The sequence below is a fragment of the Perca flavescens genome, chromosome 24, assembly GCF_004354835.1.
Source record: "Perca flavescens isolate YP-PL-M2 chromosome 24, PFLA_1.0, whole genome shotgun sequence".
Taxonomy (NCBI): Eukaryota; Metazoa; Chordata; class Actinopteri; order Perciformes; family Percidae; genus Perca; species Perca flavescens.
This window is the reverse complement of record NC_041354.1, coordinates 13,775,941-13,793,383: the sequence shown is the minus strand read 5'-3', so window position 1 is coordinate 13,793,383 and position 17,443 is coordinate 13,775,941. Positions and strand designations below refer to the sequence as shown.

Here is a 17,443-nt window from a genome sequence, read left to right as displayed (position 1 = left end):
AGATATCTGAAGAAATCTTGTTTCCCTAAATTGTAAGTTTCTGAGAGTTGCTGAAAGGTATCTTAATCTGAATTAGAGAATGTAGGGTTACACTTTACTTGAAGTTTTCTACACAAGAGTGACATGACACTGTCATGAACGTTTCATAAAACATTATAAACAAGTCATAAACGTTTATGACATAACACTTTTTTTTAAGTGTCATTTGGTTTTGTCATGACAAGTTATGGTTATGGTTAGGGTTCATGTGTCATGACTGTGTTCATGACAGTGTCATGTCACTCTTATGTAGAAAACTTCAAGTAAAGTGTTACCAAATGTAGTATGAAGTATGAAGTGATAGGCCTACTTCTTGTTGTCCAATATTTAAATCTATCGTCCAATCTAGCTGGTATGAATTCTGTGTTGAATGCCACCCAGCGCAATATTCGTGTATTTATTTTAAGTTTCTGGTCTTTAATTTCTTTACTCCAGATATTTATCTGGACTGCGGTCCAGATAGACAATTTTTCCAGATATTTATTTTGGATGGCTTTATCTCCCAGTAATGATTGGAGAGGTATGTTTATTTGACTTTGTTCTAAATCCTTCCATTTTGCCTCACATGTCATCACACCAACAGACCAGAAACTGCAATTGTGCTGCTCTGTAATAATCCTCCAAGCAGGGTAAAGCCATTCCACCCTTATCCTTAGGTGGTAGTTGTGTCTGAAATCTAATTCTCATAGTAATTCTGTTTAATTAGTTTAGCTCTATTCTCTACTTGATTTTCATATAGGTTATTTAGAGTTTGTTTTGTATCCTTAATCTGATTTAAAACATCAATGTTATTGAACTCCATATGTTTACTCTCCCAAGATTTTAACTTTGATCAAATCCTTAATTTGCTTCTCTTATCTTCTGAGCTGACCACTTTATAAGTTTACCTCTCATTACAGCCTTGGCAGCATCCCATAAAGTGCTGGGAGACTGCTCCATTATTATTATGAACCATATAGTCTTAAAATTCTCTTTCTATTAATCTTGACATTGAGGGCGATTCAGAAGACTAGTGTTAAGTCTCCAAAAAGTCTGTGTGCTGTTAAATAAACCCCTGCATGGTCGGAAATGTCCCTAACTCCTATGTTGCAGTTTATAATCCTATTAATCCCTTAAAGGTGCTCTAAGTGATGTGACGCGTATTTTAGGCTACAACATTTTTCCACTAGCTGCCTGTCCCCTGAACACACTGTAAAAAAAACGCGGTCTCTGAAGACTCCACAAACGGCAACAAAAACAAACTGTGCCAACCTGCCCCACGAACCATAACAAACAGTGTTCCAGCCAATAACAGACAAGAAGTAGCTCGTTGAGCCATCACTGCAGCAGCGTTAGCACGTAGGCTACTTCCACAATGCGTATTCATGACTCAACCAACTCCTTCTTGTGTTTGTTATGGTTTTTGGGGCAGGATGGCGTAGTTTGTTTTTGTTGTTGTTTGTGGAGTCTGGGCTGTCTACAGAGACCGCATTTTTTTACAGTGTGTTCAGGGGACAGGCAGCTAAAGGATAGTGAGGAGATATTTGCTGTATGTGACAAAAAATGTTGTAGCCTAAAAAACGCGTCACATCACTTAGAGCACCTCAAGTCTTGAGTACACAGAGTGAGGATGGGAAAATAAGGTAAAACTCTTATCAAGTGGTTGTAATTCTATCCATATACAGTATCTATCATTCTATCAATTCTTTAAGCAGTTTTTTTTAACAATTCAATGCTTCCAATTTTAACTTGTTAGTTCTACTTGAGGATGTAGATGGACATTCCAGTCCCCCAAGATATTAACACACCTGATGCTTCTGTAGATATCATATTGAAAACCCTCTTGATGAACTGTTTATCACTTCCTGGTGGTCTGTAGACATTCAATAGTGTAACTTCTTTATGGTCGATAAAGCCTCTGACCAGTAAGTAGCGTCCTTCTTATCGTTAATTTGTGAAGAAAACTGGAAGTTTACTTGTTAGAGATTAGTATTGCTACCCCCCAGCACTCCCCCCTTCAAAAGATGAGTAATATGAGTTTTTACACATAATTTATAATAATTCATGTTCATTATTTGAGAGATGGGTTTCTTGCATTAAATTATGCAGTCAGTTGTTATGCAGAAAAGTTCTTACATAACGTTAGTGTATTCCCCACGTTGGAACCCCTTAAGCTTATCCTGGATGCCTTCAGGCAGCATGCCTCAGTACCGGCGTGATGTTCCACCTACTATTTCCCAGGGATGTTGTCTCAGTCTCGCCGAGAATGTACCGCCAGCGGGGGCCTCAACTCCAGGGACGTCCGCGATTAACCCCTCTTCTTCAAGGTTGTCCGACGCCTCTGGTGCGCTGTTGTAGCTAATTGGACCAGTGTCGAAAAACACTTATTTTTGCTAGGTGAAGCGTCTGGCACCAGAGCCCCTTTTCTTTAAGTGACTTTCTGATGGTGAAGTAAGCCTTCCTTTTTGATAGTATTTCTGTTAGGTAGTCTTGCTCAAAAAACACTTCTCCCAAGCGGAGCGAAGCACCAGCTCTTTAATTTTATTCTCCTGGAACGACGACCATCGATCTTGGATTGGAACCTTGCGGTGGTTTGGGCCCGAGGGACCGGTGGCAGCGCTGTATAGCGAGGGGAACTTCTGGGAGAGACTTGATAAACTTTTCCAGAAAGTCTTGTATATTGTCTCCCTCAGCCCCCTACCATGTTGTACATGTATGCTGTTTCTGCGTGAACCATAGACTGTATAATATTAATGGACAATGCATCCGTTTCGGCGAAGTACTGCAAATGCGGAAGTGCCTTAAACCTGCATTCTATCTGAATTCCAGCATAGGGTGACACGTGCGGTTGCAAAAGGAGGTTGGTTTTGTAGAAGTCTACGAGAAAGTGATCCACTTCTGATTAATAACGGATGGGTAAAATAATACCCATTTCACCATGAAAATATAATGAACGTTCTCTAAAATGTGAACATAGCAGAGCTGCTGACTGAGAGACGCTCGAGAAACAGCAGCTTAAATGTATTATGATTATTTCAGAAGCTAAAGGTCTAGTTCTGTTTCCTCTATCAAGTTTATAACTAGGCCTACACTTAAATGTCTGACGTTATAAGCTGCAGTGACTGCGCGCTTGGAAACATTTACAAGCAGCCTCTCTAATCTTTAAAGTAAACGGTAGACTAACAACAGGGGCTGCGGATATAACTAACTTCTCTCACTCTCTCTCTTCTTCTCGCTCTGTCATGCCCCTTTGTTTACATGCCACGGGTGAAATTACGTCCACAGAGGATACATCGGTGTATCCTCAATTATAACTCCTCCGAGGAGCCTCCTCGATGCTCGCTCCTCGATGTGCAATTTAGGAATTGGGATGTCCTTTAACATGGTGCGCTGAGAATGATTTCCGGATCACAGCCGAAGGATTTAGGATTGAGGAGTCGAAGAGGTAAAAATTTGGGAAATGAGAAAGGCCCCAGGTGTTAAACTGAGATTTAAGGTGAGCTCAGAGAAACTTCCATTCCAGCAGACAAAGGTAGAAACAGACTCTGCACATAATAGTACAGGCCAAAAGTTTGGACACACCTTTTCATTCAATGCGTTTCCTTTATTTTCATGACTATTTACATTGTAGATTCTCACTGAAGGCATCAAAACTATGAATGAACACGTGGAATTATGTACTTAACAAAAAAGTGTGAAATAACTGAAAACATGTCTTATATTCTAGTTTCTTCAAAGTAGCCACCCTTTGCTCTGATTACTGCTTTGAACACTCTTGGCATTCTCTTGATGAGCTTCAAGAGGTAATCACCTGAAATGGTTTTCCTCCTTTTGAAGGAGTTCCCAGAGATGCTTAGCACTTGTTGGCCCTTTTGCCTTCACTCTGCGGTCCAGGTCACCCCAAACCATCTCGATTGGGTTCAGGTCCGGTGACTGTGGAGGCCAGGTCATCTGGTGCAGCACTCCATCACTCTCCTTCTTGGTCAAATAGCCCTTACACAGCCTGGAGGTGTGTTTGGGGTCATTGTCCTGTTGAAAAATAAATGATGGTCCAACTAAACGGAAAACCGGATGGGATGGCATGTTGCTGCAGCATGCTGTGGTAGCCATGCTGGTTCAGTATGCCTTCAATTTTGAATAAATCCCCAACAGTGTCACCAGTAAAGCACCCCCACACCATCACACCTCCTCCTCCATGCTTCACAGTGGGAACCAGGCATGTAGAATCCATCCGTTCACCTTTTCTGCGTCGCACAAAGACACAGCGGTTGGAACCAAAGATCTCAAATTTGGACTCATCAGACCAAAGCAAAGATTTCCACTGGTCTAATGTCCATTCCTTGTGTTTCTCGGCCCAAACAAATCTCTTCTGCTTGTTGCCTCTCCTTAGCAGTGGTTTCCTAGCAGCTACTTTACCATGAAGGCCTGATTTGCGCAGTCTCCACTTAACAGTTGTTCTAGAGATGTGTCTGCTGCTAGAACTCTGTGTGGCATTCATCTGGTCTCTAATCTGAGCTGCTGTTAACTTGCAATTTCTGAGGCTGGTTACTCGGATGAACTTATCCTCAGCAGCAGAAGTAACTCTTGGTCTTCCTTTCCTGGGGCGGTCCTCATGTGAGCCAGTTTCGTTGTAGGATGGTTTTTGCGACTGCACTTGGGGACACATTCAAAGTTTTCGCAATTTTCCGGACTGACTGACCTTCATTTGTTAAAGTAATGATGGCCACTCGTTTCTCTTTACTTAGCTGATTGGTTCTTACCATAATATGAATTCTAACAGTTGTCCGATAGGGCTGTCGGCTGTGTATCAACCTGACTTCTGCACAACACAACCCCATTAATAAGGGAAAAAAATTCCACTAATTAACCATGACAAGGCACACCTGTGAAGTGAAAACCATTTCAGGTGACTACCTCATGAAGCTCATTGAGAGAACACCAAGGGTTTGCAGCGCTATAAAAAAGCAAAGGGTGGCTACTTTGAGGAATCTAAAATATAAGACATGTTTTCAGTTATTTCACACTTTTTTGTTAAGTACAAAATTCCATATGTGTTCATTCATAGTTTTGATGCCTTCAGTGAGAATCTACAATGTAAATAGTCATGAAAATAAAGAAAACGCATTGAATGAGAAGGTGTGTCCAAACTTTTGGCCTGTACTGTACATCATTCTGCAAAGGGAAGCTCAAACATCACAATGAAGGAGGGGGACTTTAAGTATTGTGGCCATAAAAAATAAAAAGTATAGAAAGGCCATTCCCATTTAAATCAAGATAGCAGAATGGTCAGAGCAGGAGCCATTTTTATGTCTAGTGTTGCCATGGCAACGGACTAACTTCCATATTAACTTCCTCATTAATCGACTTGCAGAAAGTCGCGGAGGTGAGGTTTTGCAGTAATGGCCAAACGAGCAGTGGAGTAGTAATGTTATGAGACAGAGAGCCAGCCAATAAGTAAGTCAAATTTAACAACTTAATGCTTCATCCACACAAAGCACAGTGCTATCCCCAGATAAATGACTTTCTTTGGCTTGTTTGTGACCGGTGTGGTGTGAGGGCATGGTGGATTTAACTAACTAGCCAGTTGTTTCGCTGATTGGCTGGCTTGCTGGTTCCACTGTGCTTTAATGCTGCATTTATTACAGAAAATGAGCCCAACAGCGGACTTGGTGTCCGCTGACCCGCTGCCATTGAGTCTTACTGTCCTTCCTCACTCCCCACTCCCCACTGCTCTGGAGAATGTCTTCCAAGCTGCTTTGGCCCACTCTGCTTCCAGCGTTGTATGGCATTAAATGTACAAAATATACCCTTTATACAAATTAACATGGTAACGATATTACCATGTTAATATAATAACATGGTAATATTGTGCCAGTATGCATTCTGTGGAATATGACACTACAAGCCCAAAAATGAACATGGCATAATATTTCATGCCCGTGAACATATTTTGTGGCAGAAAATGTATTTTTCCCACAATCATATTTAGAAGCTTTTCCAACTAAATAAATAAATAAATACATAATTAACAAAAATAAATGTTGAATGTTGAGCATGTGTTTGCACAAGTCTACAACGTTTTGAACTGAAAACAATACATTCTACTGTATCCAAAACCCCTAAAACCTTCCTAGGTTAATAGAATATGAAACTTTGAGACACACTGATTGTTAGTGATGCAGTCCCCACCTTGCCGGTGTGGTCGTGCTTCATCTCCCAGCCTCTCGGCAGCTCCACCTGTATGTTGGCGAACATGTTGAGGAAGGCCACCAGATCCCTGTTGTGCTGGTAGCGCTCAAAGTGGTGAGCATCCCGACGAACCTTACTGATCATATGCTTCAGACACGTGTTGGTGGTGAACATACGGTAGGCACTCTAGGCATGCAAGAGAAGCAGGAGAGGAAGGGAGAGAAAAGGAGAGAAAAGGAGAGAAAAGGAGAGAAAGGAGAAAAGACAGAAAGAAGAGAGGAAAAATCGACCAAAGAAAGGTGAAAAGTTTTGTTAGGTGAAGTTGTCCCACTGTGATGCTATGTAATTACTATCCATTTACCATTTTTATGTTTGGGCTTCCATTTTTATGAGTCAAAGATTGTGTGGGGACGGGGGCTGAATCTTTTCAGTTCGAGGAGTTAGTAATTGACTCACAAATTATAATTTGTGTTTAGTGATAATTAGCAAATGTTAGCATGCTAACTCTTAAGTATCTTAAAGGTGCTGTTTGTTACCTTTGGGCAGAGGCAGTCTAATTTTTTACCCATTTCTTCCAGATCTTTTATCTTTTAAAGGAACACGCTGACTTATTGGGACTTAAGCTTATTCACAGTAACCCCCAGAGTTAGACAAGTCAATACATACCCTTCTCATCTCCGTGTGTGTTGTAACTCTGTCTGACGCCCCCAGCGCTAGCTAAGCCTAGCACAGAGAGGTAAACGGTTCCAACTAGCCTACTGCCCTGAATAAGTGACAAAATAATGGCAACATGTTCCTATTTACATGTTGTGATTTGTATAGTCACAGGGTGTACAAATAATAAGATCATATGAGACAAAGTCATCTTCTAACCATATACAAACTGGGAACTATATTCTCAGAAAGGTGAAGTGTAAGAGTTAAAAATGTAGTGTATTGTTATATATGATTTTTGCCAAAAATGAATACCCTTGTTTAATAGTTGAGAATGGAGCCTTTGGCCGTATGGTGTACTACAGATCTGCTGCGTGTAGTCTCGTGTTACTTCCCTCCCCGATCAGAGAAGCTGTATACTTTTGATCGGGTAGGTTCAACGTACAAAGTACTTCACCCAGTATATCAATTTTCTAAAAGTAAATTGATGTTTAGGTTGATAACTTCAATGTATCTAATGGGTTTATTATTCCCATGCACTGTAACGATCGTACTGCACTTTGCATGGTTTGACAGAAAGTTGAGACATGCAGATATCAGACCATGCAACTCAACCAGCGGATCACCTCTTCGTTCACCACATGGACAGAACAAGAGTTGAGCCATTTTGTGCATTTCGCAGCCGAAACAGGAAGTGGGTGTAACTCGAGTGTACGTTGTCCGATTACCTCAAAACTTTTCACGATTCATAAGAGTCCAACCCTGAGGACAAATAAAGGCCGATATTTACTTAAAGTCATAGCGCCCCCTAGTGGCAACAGGAAGTAGGCCTAAAAGTCAAGGTGCTATACTTTAACAAACTCCTCCAACAGATTTCATCCGATGGACTTCAAACTTGGTCTGTACCATCCCAACACCTTAACAATGAAAAGTTATTAAAAGAATAAACTTTTCGTCGGACAGTGTGGGCGTGGCGGCCATTTTTAGTGTTTAGCGATGGACAAAGAAGTTGTTGTAACTTGAGTGTACGTTGTCGTATCTGCCCGAAATTTCTCACGATGGACAAGGGTCCAGGCCTGAGGACATCTACAGGCCAAAATTGACTTTTGGTCATAGCGCCCCCCGCTGGCATCAGGAAATCTGCCTTATATGACAAACATCATCCGATTTACATGAAACTTAGAATGTGTGGTCTACATGTGATACTGAGCCGCCCCCTATAATATGACCACGCCCACTTACTCAGGCCACGCCCCCTTTCATAACATTTGAACCGTTTAAGGTAGAGTCCTGTGTGAGGTGTCATTGAACTCAGCAGAGACTTCATTCTTCATTGGTGATGGTTTGGCCCGCCCCCTAAGCTTTAGCCATGCCCCCTTTTATAACTAATGACCCGTTTGATTCAGACCCTTGTGTGAGGTATCATTGAACTCAGCACAGACTTCCTTTTTAATTGGTGATGGTTTGACCCGCCCCCTATGCTTAAGCCACGCCCCCTTTCATAACATTTGAACCGTTTAAGGTATTCCCTTTTGTGAGGTATCATAGAACTCAGTAGAGATTTCATTCTTCATTGGTGATGGTTTTGCCCACCTCCTATGTTCAAGCCCCGCCCCTTTCATAAATGCTGACCCATCTAAGGTATACCCTTGTGTGAGGTATCACTGAACTCAGGAGAGACTTCCTTCTTCATTGGTTATGGTTTGACCCGCCCCCTAAGCTTTATGCACGCCCCTTTTTCACAGCTAATGAACAGTATGACTAGTCTTGAGTGAGGTATCATTGAACTCGGCAGGGAATTCCCTTTTCATTGATGACGATTTGCGGCGTCTGAGTGCCGCGCGAATGGATGGTCGCAAGGATCGGTATCCGCCGGTAACCCCAACGCGCGCAGAGGCGCGAGGTCCCGTCCATCGCTGCTCGCAGCTTTAATTACAGTTTGAATTTCGTCACGGCACTAATATTACAGGTTTCCCAAGGTCTTACAAAGCTTAGCTAACACTTGTCCGATTTCAATTTAATGCATTTTTGTGGATTTCAGAGGTCTCGTTAGGAGGAGGCTAGCTAGCTCTCATTGATGGACTCCAGCTCACCGCGGGCTCTATCAATGAGACTTGCGGACAAGAGGCGTTTATTTCCCCGATTGTGTTTAAATAACTCAACACACATATCCATTGTAAGATTAACTGGAACCTGCGGTAAGAGATTTCGGGCGTAACAAGCTTGCTGACCGTGCTCTCAGTCACACACCGGCCATTTAGCAGGAAGAGGGGAGGGAGCTGCAGGCCCTGGAGCTCTGTCAGGGCAGCAACGTTTGGTAGTCCAGTCACCCAAAAAGTTTGAGTTTGTGTGGGTATAGAGCACCGCGGAGTGCCAGCCGTGACGGAGCTCAATCTAGCTCACAGCAGGCCGGTGTCTGACAGGCAGGGCGGCGATGTAGCAACCCAGGTAGCACCGGCCGCTGAACTCCGACACACAGTCGGACAAAATTTGCAATTAGCCATACATTTTCGTAAAAGAGCCGATATTTGAGCTTTACATAGTTGATTTCTCGCATAAAAAAGTTTCAGAAGTGAATTTTGTAATGGAATAGCAGAGATCTGCGCGACCTAGATTCAGAAGACTACCTGATCTCAGGTCAGTTGTGTAGCCTATGTAAATGTTGGGGCGTGACAAAGAGAGAGACTAGAGCCAAATGAGGAGGAGCCACCGAGTTGACGTCAACTACGCGGCTTGTTGGGATTTGCCCGTTTTCAGAGGCAGCTTCAAATTGTGAGATTTGCAGAGGAAATAGGTGTCATTGGGATTTTGAGGTTCTATGTATGTCCTATTTACCCACCAAACTGTCATTTTTTAACTATGACAAGGTAAAATCGGTTTTGCATTCTATCACCCCTTTAAGTGCCAATAAGTCGGCATGATCCTTTAACCACCAGGCTGAACATCAGGATAACATCCGTTATCGTAGACGGGGATTTTAACAGTGCTAACCTGAAGAGAGTCAGACCTGACATTCGGCAGCACATTGCACCAGAGGAGAGAGAACCCTGGATTACTGTTACTGACCCTGCAAGGACAGCTACAAAAAAAGTACCCTTATTCCATGGGGCATACAGGATTACGGCTCCCGGAGCCACTGCCCATTAGTACAAAAAGCTTAAAAACATGATACAGTGAAATTATTGATTAATTCCTCTGCATTTGGCAATACACATCTTATGGTGGTGCACAACATTTTTTTACGTAGCTATTTGATTTTGTTGTTTTTTACAACAAATCTCACATGACTTAAAGGTGACTTGACTTAAACAATTACAGTAATTCCCTCAAGAGCAAGCAGTGCGAAAAAACGCGACCTTGCAGAGTTTTGTGACGGACTGACAGACACCTTTTCTTGGCTTAACGTCACTGCAACAGCCGCTTAAAGGACTGTGATCTCACGGTCGTCTGTACCCAGGGCACAGTCACTGTTTGTCGGCTGCGCCCGCTGAACAGAAGGGGAACAATTTCGGCAGGGGGGTGATTATCGGTACTACTACTTCCAGACCCATTATACAGCTTGTCTATACACTGTACAGTCAGTACGTTACACAATATGGTTGCATGCCAGTTTGTATGAAAGTGGGAATCATATTACTGTCTAACATATCAAAACCTTGAAGCTGGCAATGGTAACGTTAGCCACAATAACATAACGTAGCGTTACATACATTGCAAAGCGACCTGTAGGCAGAGCTGAAAACGAAGTAGAACTACTTCACTATTGTACTTAAGTACTAAAAGGCTGTATCTGTACTCTACTGGAGTATTATTTTTTTCTCCTACTTCCACTTTTACTTGAGTACATATTTTCAATGAATGAAATACTTTTACTCCGATAGATTTTTTATGTGCTGCATAGTTACTCACTACTGTTGTGTGCTGTGTAGATTACAGTGTGTGTACGTTAGTTACGTACGCTAATTATTATTAAATTCCTGAGATCGCGTCGTGTTTCTTTTCGCTATGGTTGCCCGTTCAGAAGTCAGAGACGATGTAAGTTTGTACTATTTCTATTTAACCATTGTTGCAGCAGATTAAGCTATTCCTTGTTTCAGTCTGCAGTGAGTACTGAATGTTAACCGTTTGACCCTGTGATGTGAAGCTGTTAGTTTGTGTGTTGCTAGCTTCCTAACTTTCCTGTACATCACACATTTTACTAGCTAGTGTGTGATACTTTTTTGGGGGCTTTAATCATTACTGTGCTGGAGAGGATGTTCATTTTACTTGCACAGTGTGATAATTGTACTTTTTTATTTCAGTATTTGTTAATATTTGTTATTTTTTATATATTTAATATTTGTTAATTCCTTTGGCTACAGCCTTAGGCTAAACATTTGAAATAATATAAACAATATGATATTCAAACTTTTGACTGCTTTCTTTAATAACTAAATAACGCAATACTTGTACTTTTACTTTCAGTACTTGAGTAATAGATTTTAAAATAACTACTTGCAATACTTAAGGACAAAAAATGTTGAATACTTTAGTACTTCTACTTAAGTGTTGTGCTTAAAGAGCACTTCAACTTCTACTCAAGTCACTTTTTTGATAGAGCACTTGTACTTTTACTCAAGTATGGGTCTCTAGTATTTTATATACGTCTGCCTGTAGGGAACACGTTGTCCTAATCCAACAATTCAGGCTACGGGGTGTTTTGCCAAAGTTAAATTGCATGTTTCCATTGTGAGGAAGTCAAACTTGCGGTTTCTGGCATATGTCATGGATGCGTTATTATGGATCCTACGTAACATGAAGGCAAGTCCCGCCCTACGAAGCAGCTCGATTGGTTGGGGTTAGGCATTGACCTTGACTGGTTAAGGTTAGGATTGCCGATTGGTCAGGGGATAGGACGCCTGGCCAATAGTAGTGTGGTCTTGGCTAGAAGTTGCGTGGGTTCCATAATAACGCGTCATGGATCCTACATTGGCAGTTAGCGTGTATTAGCATGGTGGCGTTAGCACCAGTCAGGATCACTTCACCAGCTGTGTCTGCATTTTTTTTGCTAGTAACTAACTCGAGTACACTATAAAATTTAATGCGAGAGACAGAGCAGTGATATAAATGAATGAAGCTCAACGCTTACCTGTTTAGGAGGAAATTAGTCAACTCTAGAGAAAGTGTTTTTTTAGGGCAGGTAGAAGATCCTGTTTGTTTGTTTCCTGCTTACATGGCCGTACTACAGCTAGCGCGCTGAGTTTGCGTTTTTACAGATATATCTGGCAATCCGGCCCGGCTTCCAAATAGGCAGTTGATACCAACCGATACCAACACACAGGCACAAACAGACATCCCATCACGGAACGGAAATTTCAAAAGGAGAAAATACTGTCAGAAAATAATAAATAATTATTTCTGACAATTGTTGTCAGTAAACATAGTATTTTAACTCAGCATGTTTCCTTAATATCTGATGACACATTGTTGTCATTTTTTGATTAAATAGAGTAAATATATTACACATTGCACCTTGAAAAATATACAAGTCTGGGATCAGAAAAGAAAAAGGGCTTTCCCAAAAAATTTTAGTACAGTCCCTTAATGAGTGTGTGGTCAACAGAAGTTGAAGAAAATGCCTTGCAATTTCCTGAAACAAAGAGCAGAGTATGGCCTTTAAGAAGGAGGTAGGGGAAATAGAAATTGATTGGTTGAAAGAAAGAAGAGAAGAAAACAAGTGTCCATACAGGGTTGGAATGCAGCACAGTGAAGAAGTCAGGGCTGGTGAGGAACTTCACGCTGGTGGACTGAAGCAGCAGGGTTAGGCGAGACCTGGAACTGGACTGAGCCACACTGTTGTCTCTACGGAGCTCTGCAACACACACACACACACACACACACACACACACACACACAACACACACACAACACACACACACACACACACACACACACACACACACACACACACAGGGTCTGAAAAAAAAAAAATCTGATCTCCTGGACATGCTTTATAGACTGCAGTGCAGTGAGAGAATTACCTGGGATGGAAGGGTGCATGTCAGTCTCATCAGCCAGCAGTTCATTGGCTGGCTGCTCCTCTGGTCTGCAGTCATTGGTTATCGTCCTCCGTATACTCTGATATCTGGAAAAGTGTGTATGTTTGTGTTAATTACTATGATGATAGTTAAAGTAATCAAATAATTACAAAAGTGGAAGATTCGATTTTATGTAACTTTGCTGTTTGTATTTAAAGGGGATGTATGGCATTTTTAGGTTCATACTTGTATTTTGTGTTTATACTAGGACTTGTTTACATGCTTTAATGTTCTGCCCATACTGCCCATGGCTGCTGCACCTGTATTCACCCTCTGTATGAGCTGAGCTGTATGCTGGAGCGCCTGTCTCTTTAAGCCCCACTCCAGAGGAAACCCAGTCTGCTCTGATTTGCCAGCATGTTTCCTGGAATCTCCGCTGCGCTCGCTCCAGCTTTGTTTCACTAGTAGCTGCTAGAGCTACTGCAACGGAGTATATAGCAGGACTTTGTGTGGTGGCAAATTTTATTTTAACCATTTGTTTAATGATATTAACCATTTGTTTAAAGATTGTTTTATAACGCCACAAGATTTAGCTTCTTCATGTGTAGATTCAAAAGACTCCAAGTGAAATAGTTGGCAACCGTGAACTATAGCCTAGAGAGTTATTTAGTTTTACTAGCTTGAAGCTCCTCACATTGTTGACTTTTTGCTTAAATAGAAGTGGAGAAGGCCGATGACTGTTTACAACAGTGAGAACTACGTAGGTTTCTGTCTCCTGAGATAAAAGTGTTGTTTAGGCTAATGTTAAGAACAGAGAGCAGAGGGGAAGGTGAGACAATGGTGTGACTGTTAATGATGTCCTCTCTTCAACTATGGCCATGCTAAAAGACACCTTTAGAGGGGTGGCTTAACAGAGGTCTTCACTATATGATGTTTGGATGTTTAGATTTTAGGTTAGAAAGACATTTTCAGTTGTGCTGCGTGTACCTTTGAAACTGTTTTCTCCATTTGCAAATGTAAATAAATACTCAAAGACCAAACTTTGGTTTAATTCTGAAACGGTCGTTATTCGTTTTGATTTTATCATGAATATCACTAACGCTGCTGCTTCAAGGAAAACTTCCACCACAATTTGGCGTTGTCTAGCAGGACGGTTGAGTTAACAGAGAAAAAGAGCTCCGTTGGGTCGCTGATGGTTGGCTATCCAGGGATCAAAAATCACCTGCCTCATACCTCTAACCTTAAAAAGGTTTTTCAGAGAGAAGAGGGTTAGGACCGCGGAGCGCTCTTAACTGTTTTCCACTCCGTTAAAAACGAACAGGACGAGATTTCAAGCAGCACGGTAAGATAAAATTGATTAATTACAATTGGATTGTGAATTCAAGGTTTGTTCAAAACATTCTAAACAAGCAACCGTTGCTAAACGAATTAAGTAATGAATAATTGGCGAAATCATTCTCTTAACTAAAGAGAATAAATGAAACTAATTCTGACTTTTGGGAAGTGAGTAACTGGGTATTTTTTTTGGGTCATTAGCTAGGACAAAGATATAACTGAGGTTATGAATGACATCTTTTGGCGGACATATTTATGATTGAATTCTCATATGGTGATAAGACAATTGATTGACGGACAAGACCAGTAAGAGAACTGGCAGAACAGTAGGCAAGGCCTAAAGAATTAATCTACGAAACTGATAGCACGTTTCTTGATTAAAGAGGCGGACTGCAGAGTAAAACAAAACAAAAAATAGTTAACTATTTAAGAGATTTTTGACTGCAGGGTCGCACCGGGTTTTTCATACAAGTTTCCAGAGCAAAAAACAAATAGTCTAAACTCTAAACGAGTTCTGGACCTTTTAAGGACAACCTGCAGGACGGTCTGGGTTGTAACGTTACTCTAAGAGAGCCTCTTGATTATTTAGAGACAGACTGCAACAAGGCAAAACATACTAAATAGGTTGAGTTATTTGACTATTAAGTTGATTTTGTCCGCAGGGCTGTACACGGGTTTTCACGCAAGTTTCCCGAACAAATAACCTTGCGGTGTGGTGACGATCACATCGACCAAGACATAGTATACTATAAAGTCCAAGAATCAATTATGGGAAACGAAATTTCCCGTTCCAGTGATGCAACTGGACCCACAGTGGGTGAAATGACTCATGAATATGGACCGGAATGTGTGCGATGTCTGTCATAACTGGTGAGAAACGGATCTTTGTGTACAAAGACACTGAGAATGTTAAAGCAAGATTTTAGAAGAAGTAGAAAGAAAATTAATGGGAAAATCAATAATTAAGACACAGGATTTAAAGCTACTGAGTAGCCTACAGGAAAAACAAAGAATGTTTTAAGAAAACAGTGATCTAGGGAAAGAATGCAAACACACATGCACCAATAACCTCATCAGTTCTAACCAAAGCCTATTTCTGAGCTTTCTCTAAAAATCAGGAAGACAAGCTGGAGAAACGGAGGGACGAAGAGGACATGGACTCAACAATCGGACAGGACCAACAGCATCAGTCACACCTGCATCGGGTGGAAAGACCAACGAGTACGTGAGAAAACCATGTTTGAAGCGTTTGTCTGCATGTTACAACAGGCTGGTGGGCAACATATAGAGCCCGGACCCGAAGAAAAAAAAGGCTGCTCACACAAAGGACGTGGTCGAGCCAGAGAGAGGCCGAGGCGGGTACCGTGGGCAAAATGGTGAGCCCTACAACCGAGACCAGTGTTTGTACTGCAAGGACTTTGGACATTGGGTATGTAAATGCCCAAAGAAAAAGCAAAAAACACCTCCGACAAAGAACAACACTTGTCCCTCTGTTTGACTAAGTCCAAAAGCTGGGGAAGGTAGTGCTACCACACACACACACTTGCTTCATGCAATGAAGAAATGCTTTGCACTGATACACTGTTTTTGTTTTTGCTATTAGGGACAATTGATAGGTTAGAAAGTTCTGAAAAATAATCTATTCAGTTAAACCATTAACCCTTACTTATCTTCTGAAACCTAGAAGAAGATGCCTACTACTGAGTGTAAAGTTAAAGGGGTTCCACTCACATAATTTGATTATTAGAGCTATAGATTTGACACTGAAGATTATTTGGTCATTCTATTTGGTCAATTAGGGTTACAGATCAAACATTAAGAGAACAATTCTCTGTTCCTCTCTCCTGTACATGGGAAAAACAATTCTTGGTGTATGAAGGTTCCACTTATTTGGTTTAGGTAGTGATTTAATGTGCACTTTTAACATTGGTTTAACCTCAACACCTGACGGATTGAGAATTTCTCCTAATGTTCAACTGACGTAACCACGTTAATTACAGTGTGGCTAAAATGACCTCACTAAGGCGGCGTCTGTAATCAGCCCTGCCTCTGACTGCATGAAACCTGACAACCAATACATCACTCAAGGCTGCATCTGCTTTTTATCCCTCATGAAAAGTTTTTTGGTGCAGTGCTGTTTTCATGTAAAACGAACAGAATAGCAGCTTGTTCAGTTTAGTGTTAACAATTAGATTTTTACTTGAGCCGGTCACCTAGAATGTCTGTACACGTTCCTGATGTCACTGTAAGACTTTTGCTGCCAAAGCTATTGAAGCGTTCGTAAATATGAAACTGTCTCTGTAGTCTTCCCCGATGCTGGGACTTCCAGATCCCTAAAAACTGTTCATACATACATACACGTAAATACACATGCTTGCAATGAAGACATGCTTTTTGCACGCTACAAACACTCCCCACATGATAGACCAAGTATTCAATGTGTTTGTCTGGTGTGTATACAAATTGCCTACCATGATGTTAATTATACAAGGGAAGAAAATTGGATTTTTAGTTGATTCGGGAGCAACAATTTGGGTTTGGTTAAGTTTTGTTCTTCATATCAGAAGCTCTCTGGTAAACTAGGGTTTTTTTTTTCCCTTAGAGAAATGGTTAGAAGAATGGTTATCTCAGAGAAGTTCACCATTCTTATGATTTGAGTATATTCAGATCCTTAGGATCCTGAACTAGATAAGAAAGGAAAATGTTCATTGTTTCTTTCTCCCTTCCATCTGAGTGTCCTGTAAATTTGTTATGCAGATTGCATTTGAAAATGTCTATTTGAAATTGAAGACATTCTTTCACCCACGGGTCTTAGGAATGTTTATTCTTTTGCCCACTGGCTTTAAAGTTGTGCGGTTTGATAAAAATCACTCTTTGGCTGACATATTTTTGTTGCAGCCTAAAAGTACGTATTTGTTTACAAATTTTAACGTAACACGTACCATGTCAGTCTGTTAATCTCCTGATTACGGTAACAAATTGGGACACCTGTAGTTAAGTTTAAGGAATCACAAATATTACATGCATTCCTTTTGTCACCTTTTGACCCTGATGAAGACTACGTTGAAAAGTTTTTTTTTAACAAATCAAAGGACGAGTATGAGTTTTCTTTTGTCTACTGGCATATACGCATGTCCAGTGGCTGTCACCTCGACTGATAAACTATTAGTTTTTCAGAAATTCTAACTCAAAAGCTCACATTCATGTTTCTTTGTCTCCAACAGAAGAGG

At 41.1% G+C, this 17,443-nt stretch overlaps 1 protein-coding gene across 5 annotated transcripts in view; it reads right to left on the bottom strand.

The window, feature by feature from the left end:
* Nucleotides 1–17,443, bottom strand: part of hecw2b (HECT, C2 and WW domain containing E3 ubiquitin protein ligase 2b) — a 152,520-nt gene that overhangs the window by 52,293 nt on the left and 82,784 nt on the right. For all 5 annotated transcript variants that reach the window (XM_028572177.1, XM_028572179.1, XM_028572175.1 and 2 more), the window contains 3 exons: nucleotides 12,882–12,985; nucleotides 12,588–12,712; nucleotides 6,208–6,393 (listed from right to left, as the gene is read on the bottom strand). In XM_028572177.1, coding sequence (XP_028427978.1) covers nucleotides 6,208–6,393; nucleotides 12,588–12,712; nucleotides 12,882–12,985 — 415 coding nt within the window. The remainder of the gene's footprint in view (nucleotides 1–6,207; nucleotides 6,394–12,587; nucleotides 12,713–12,881; nucleotides 12,986–17,443) is intronic.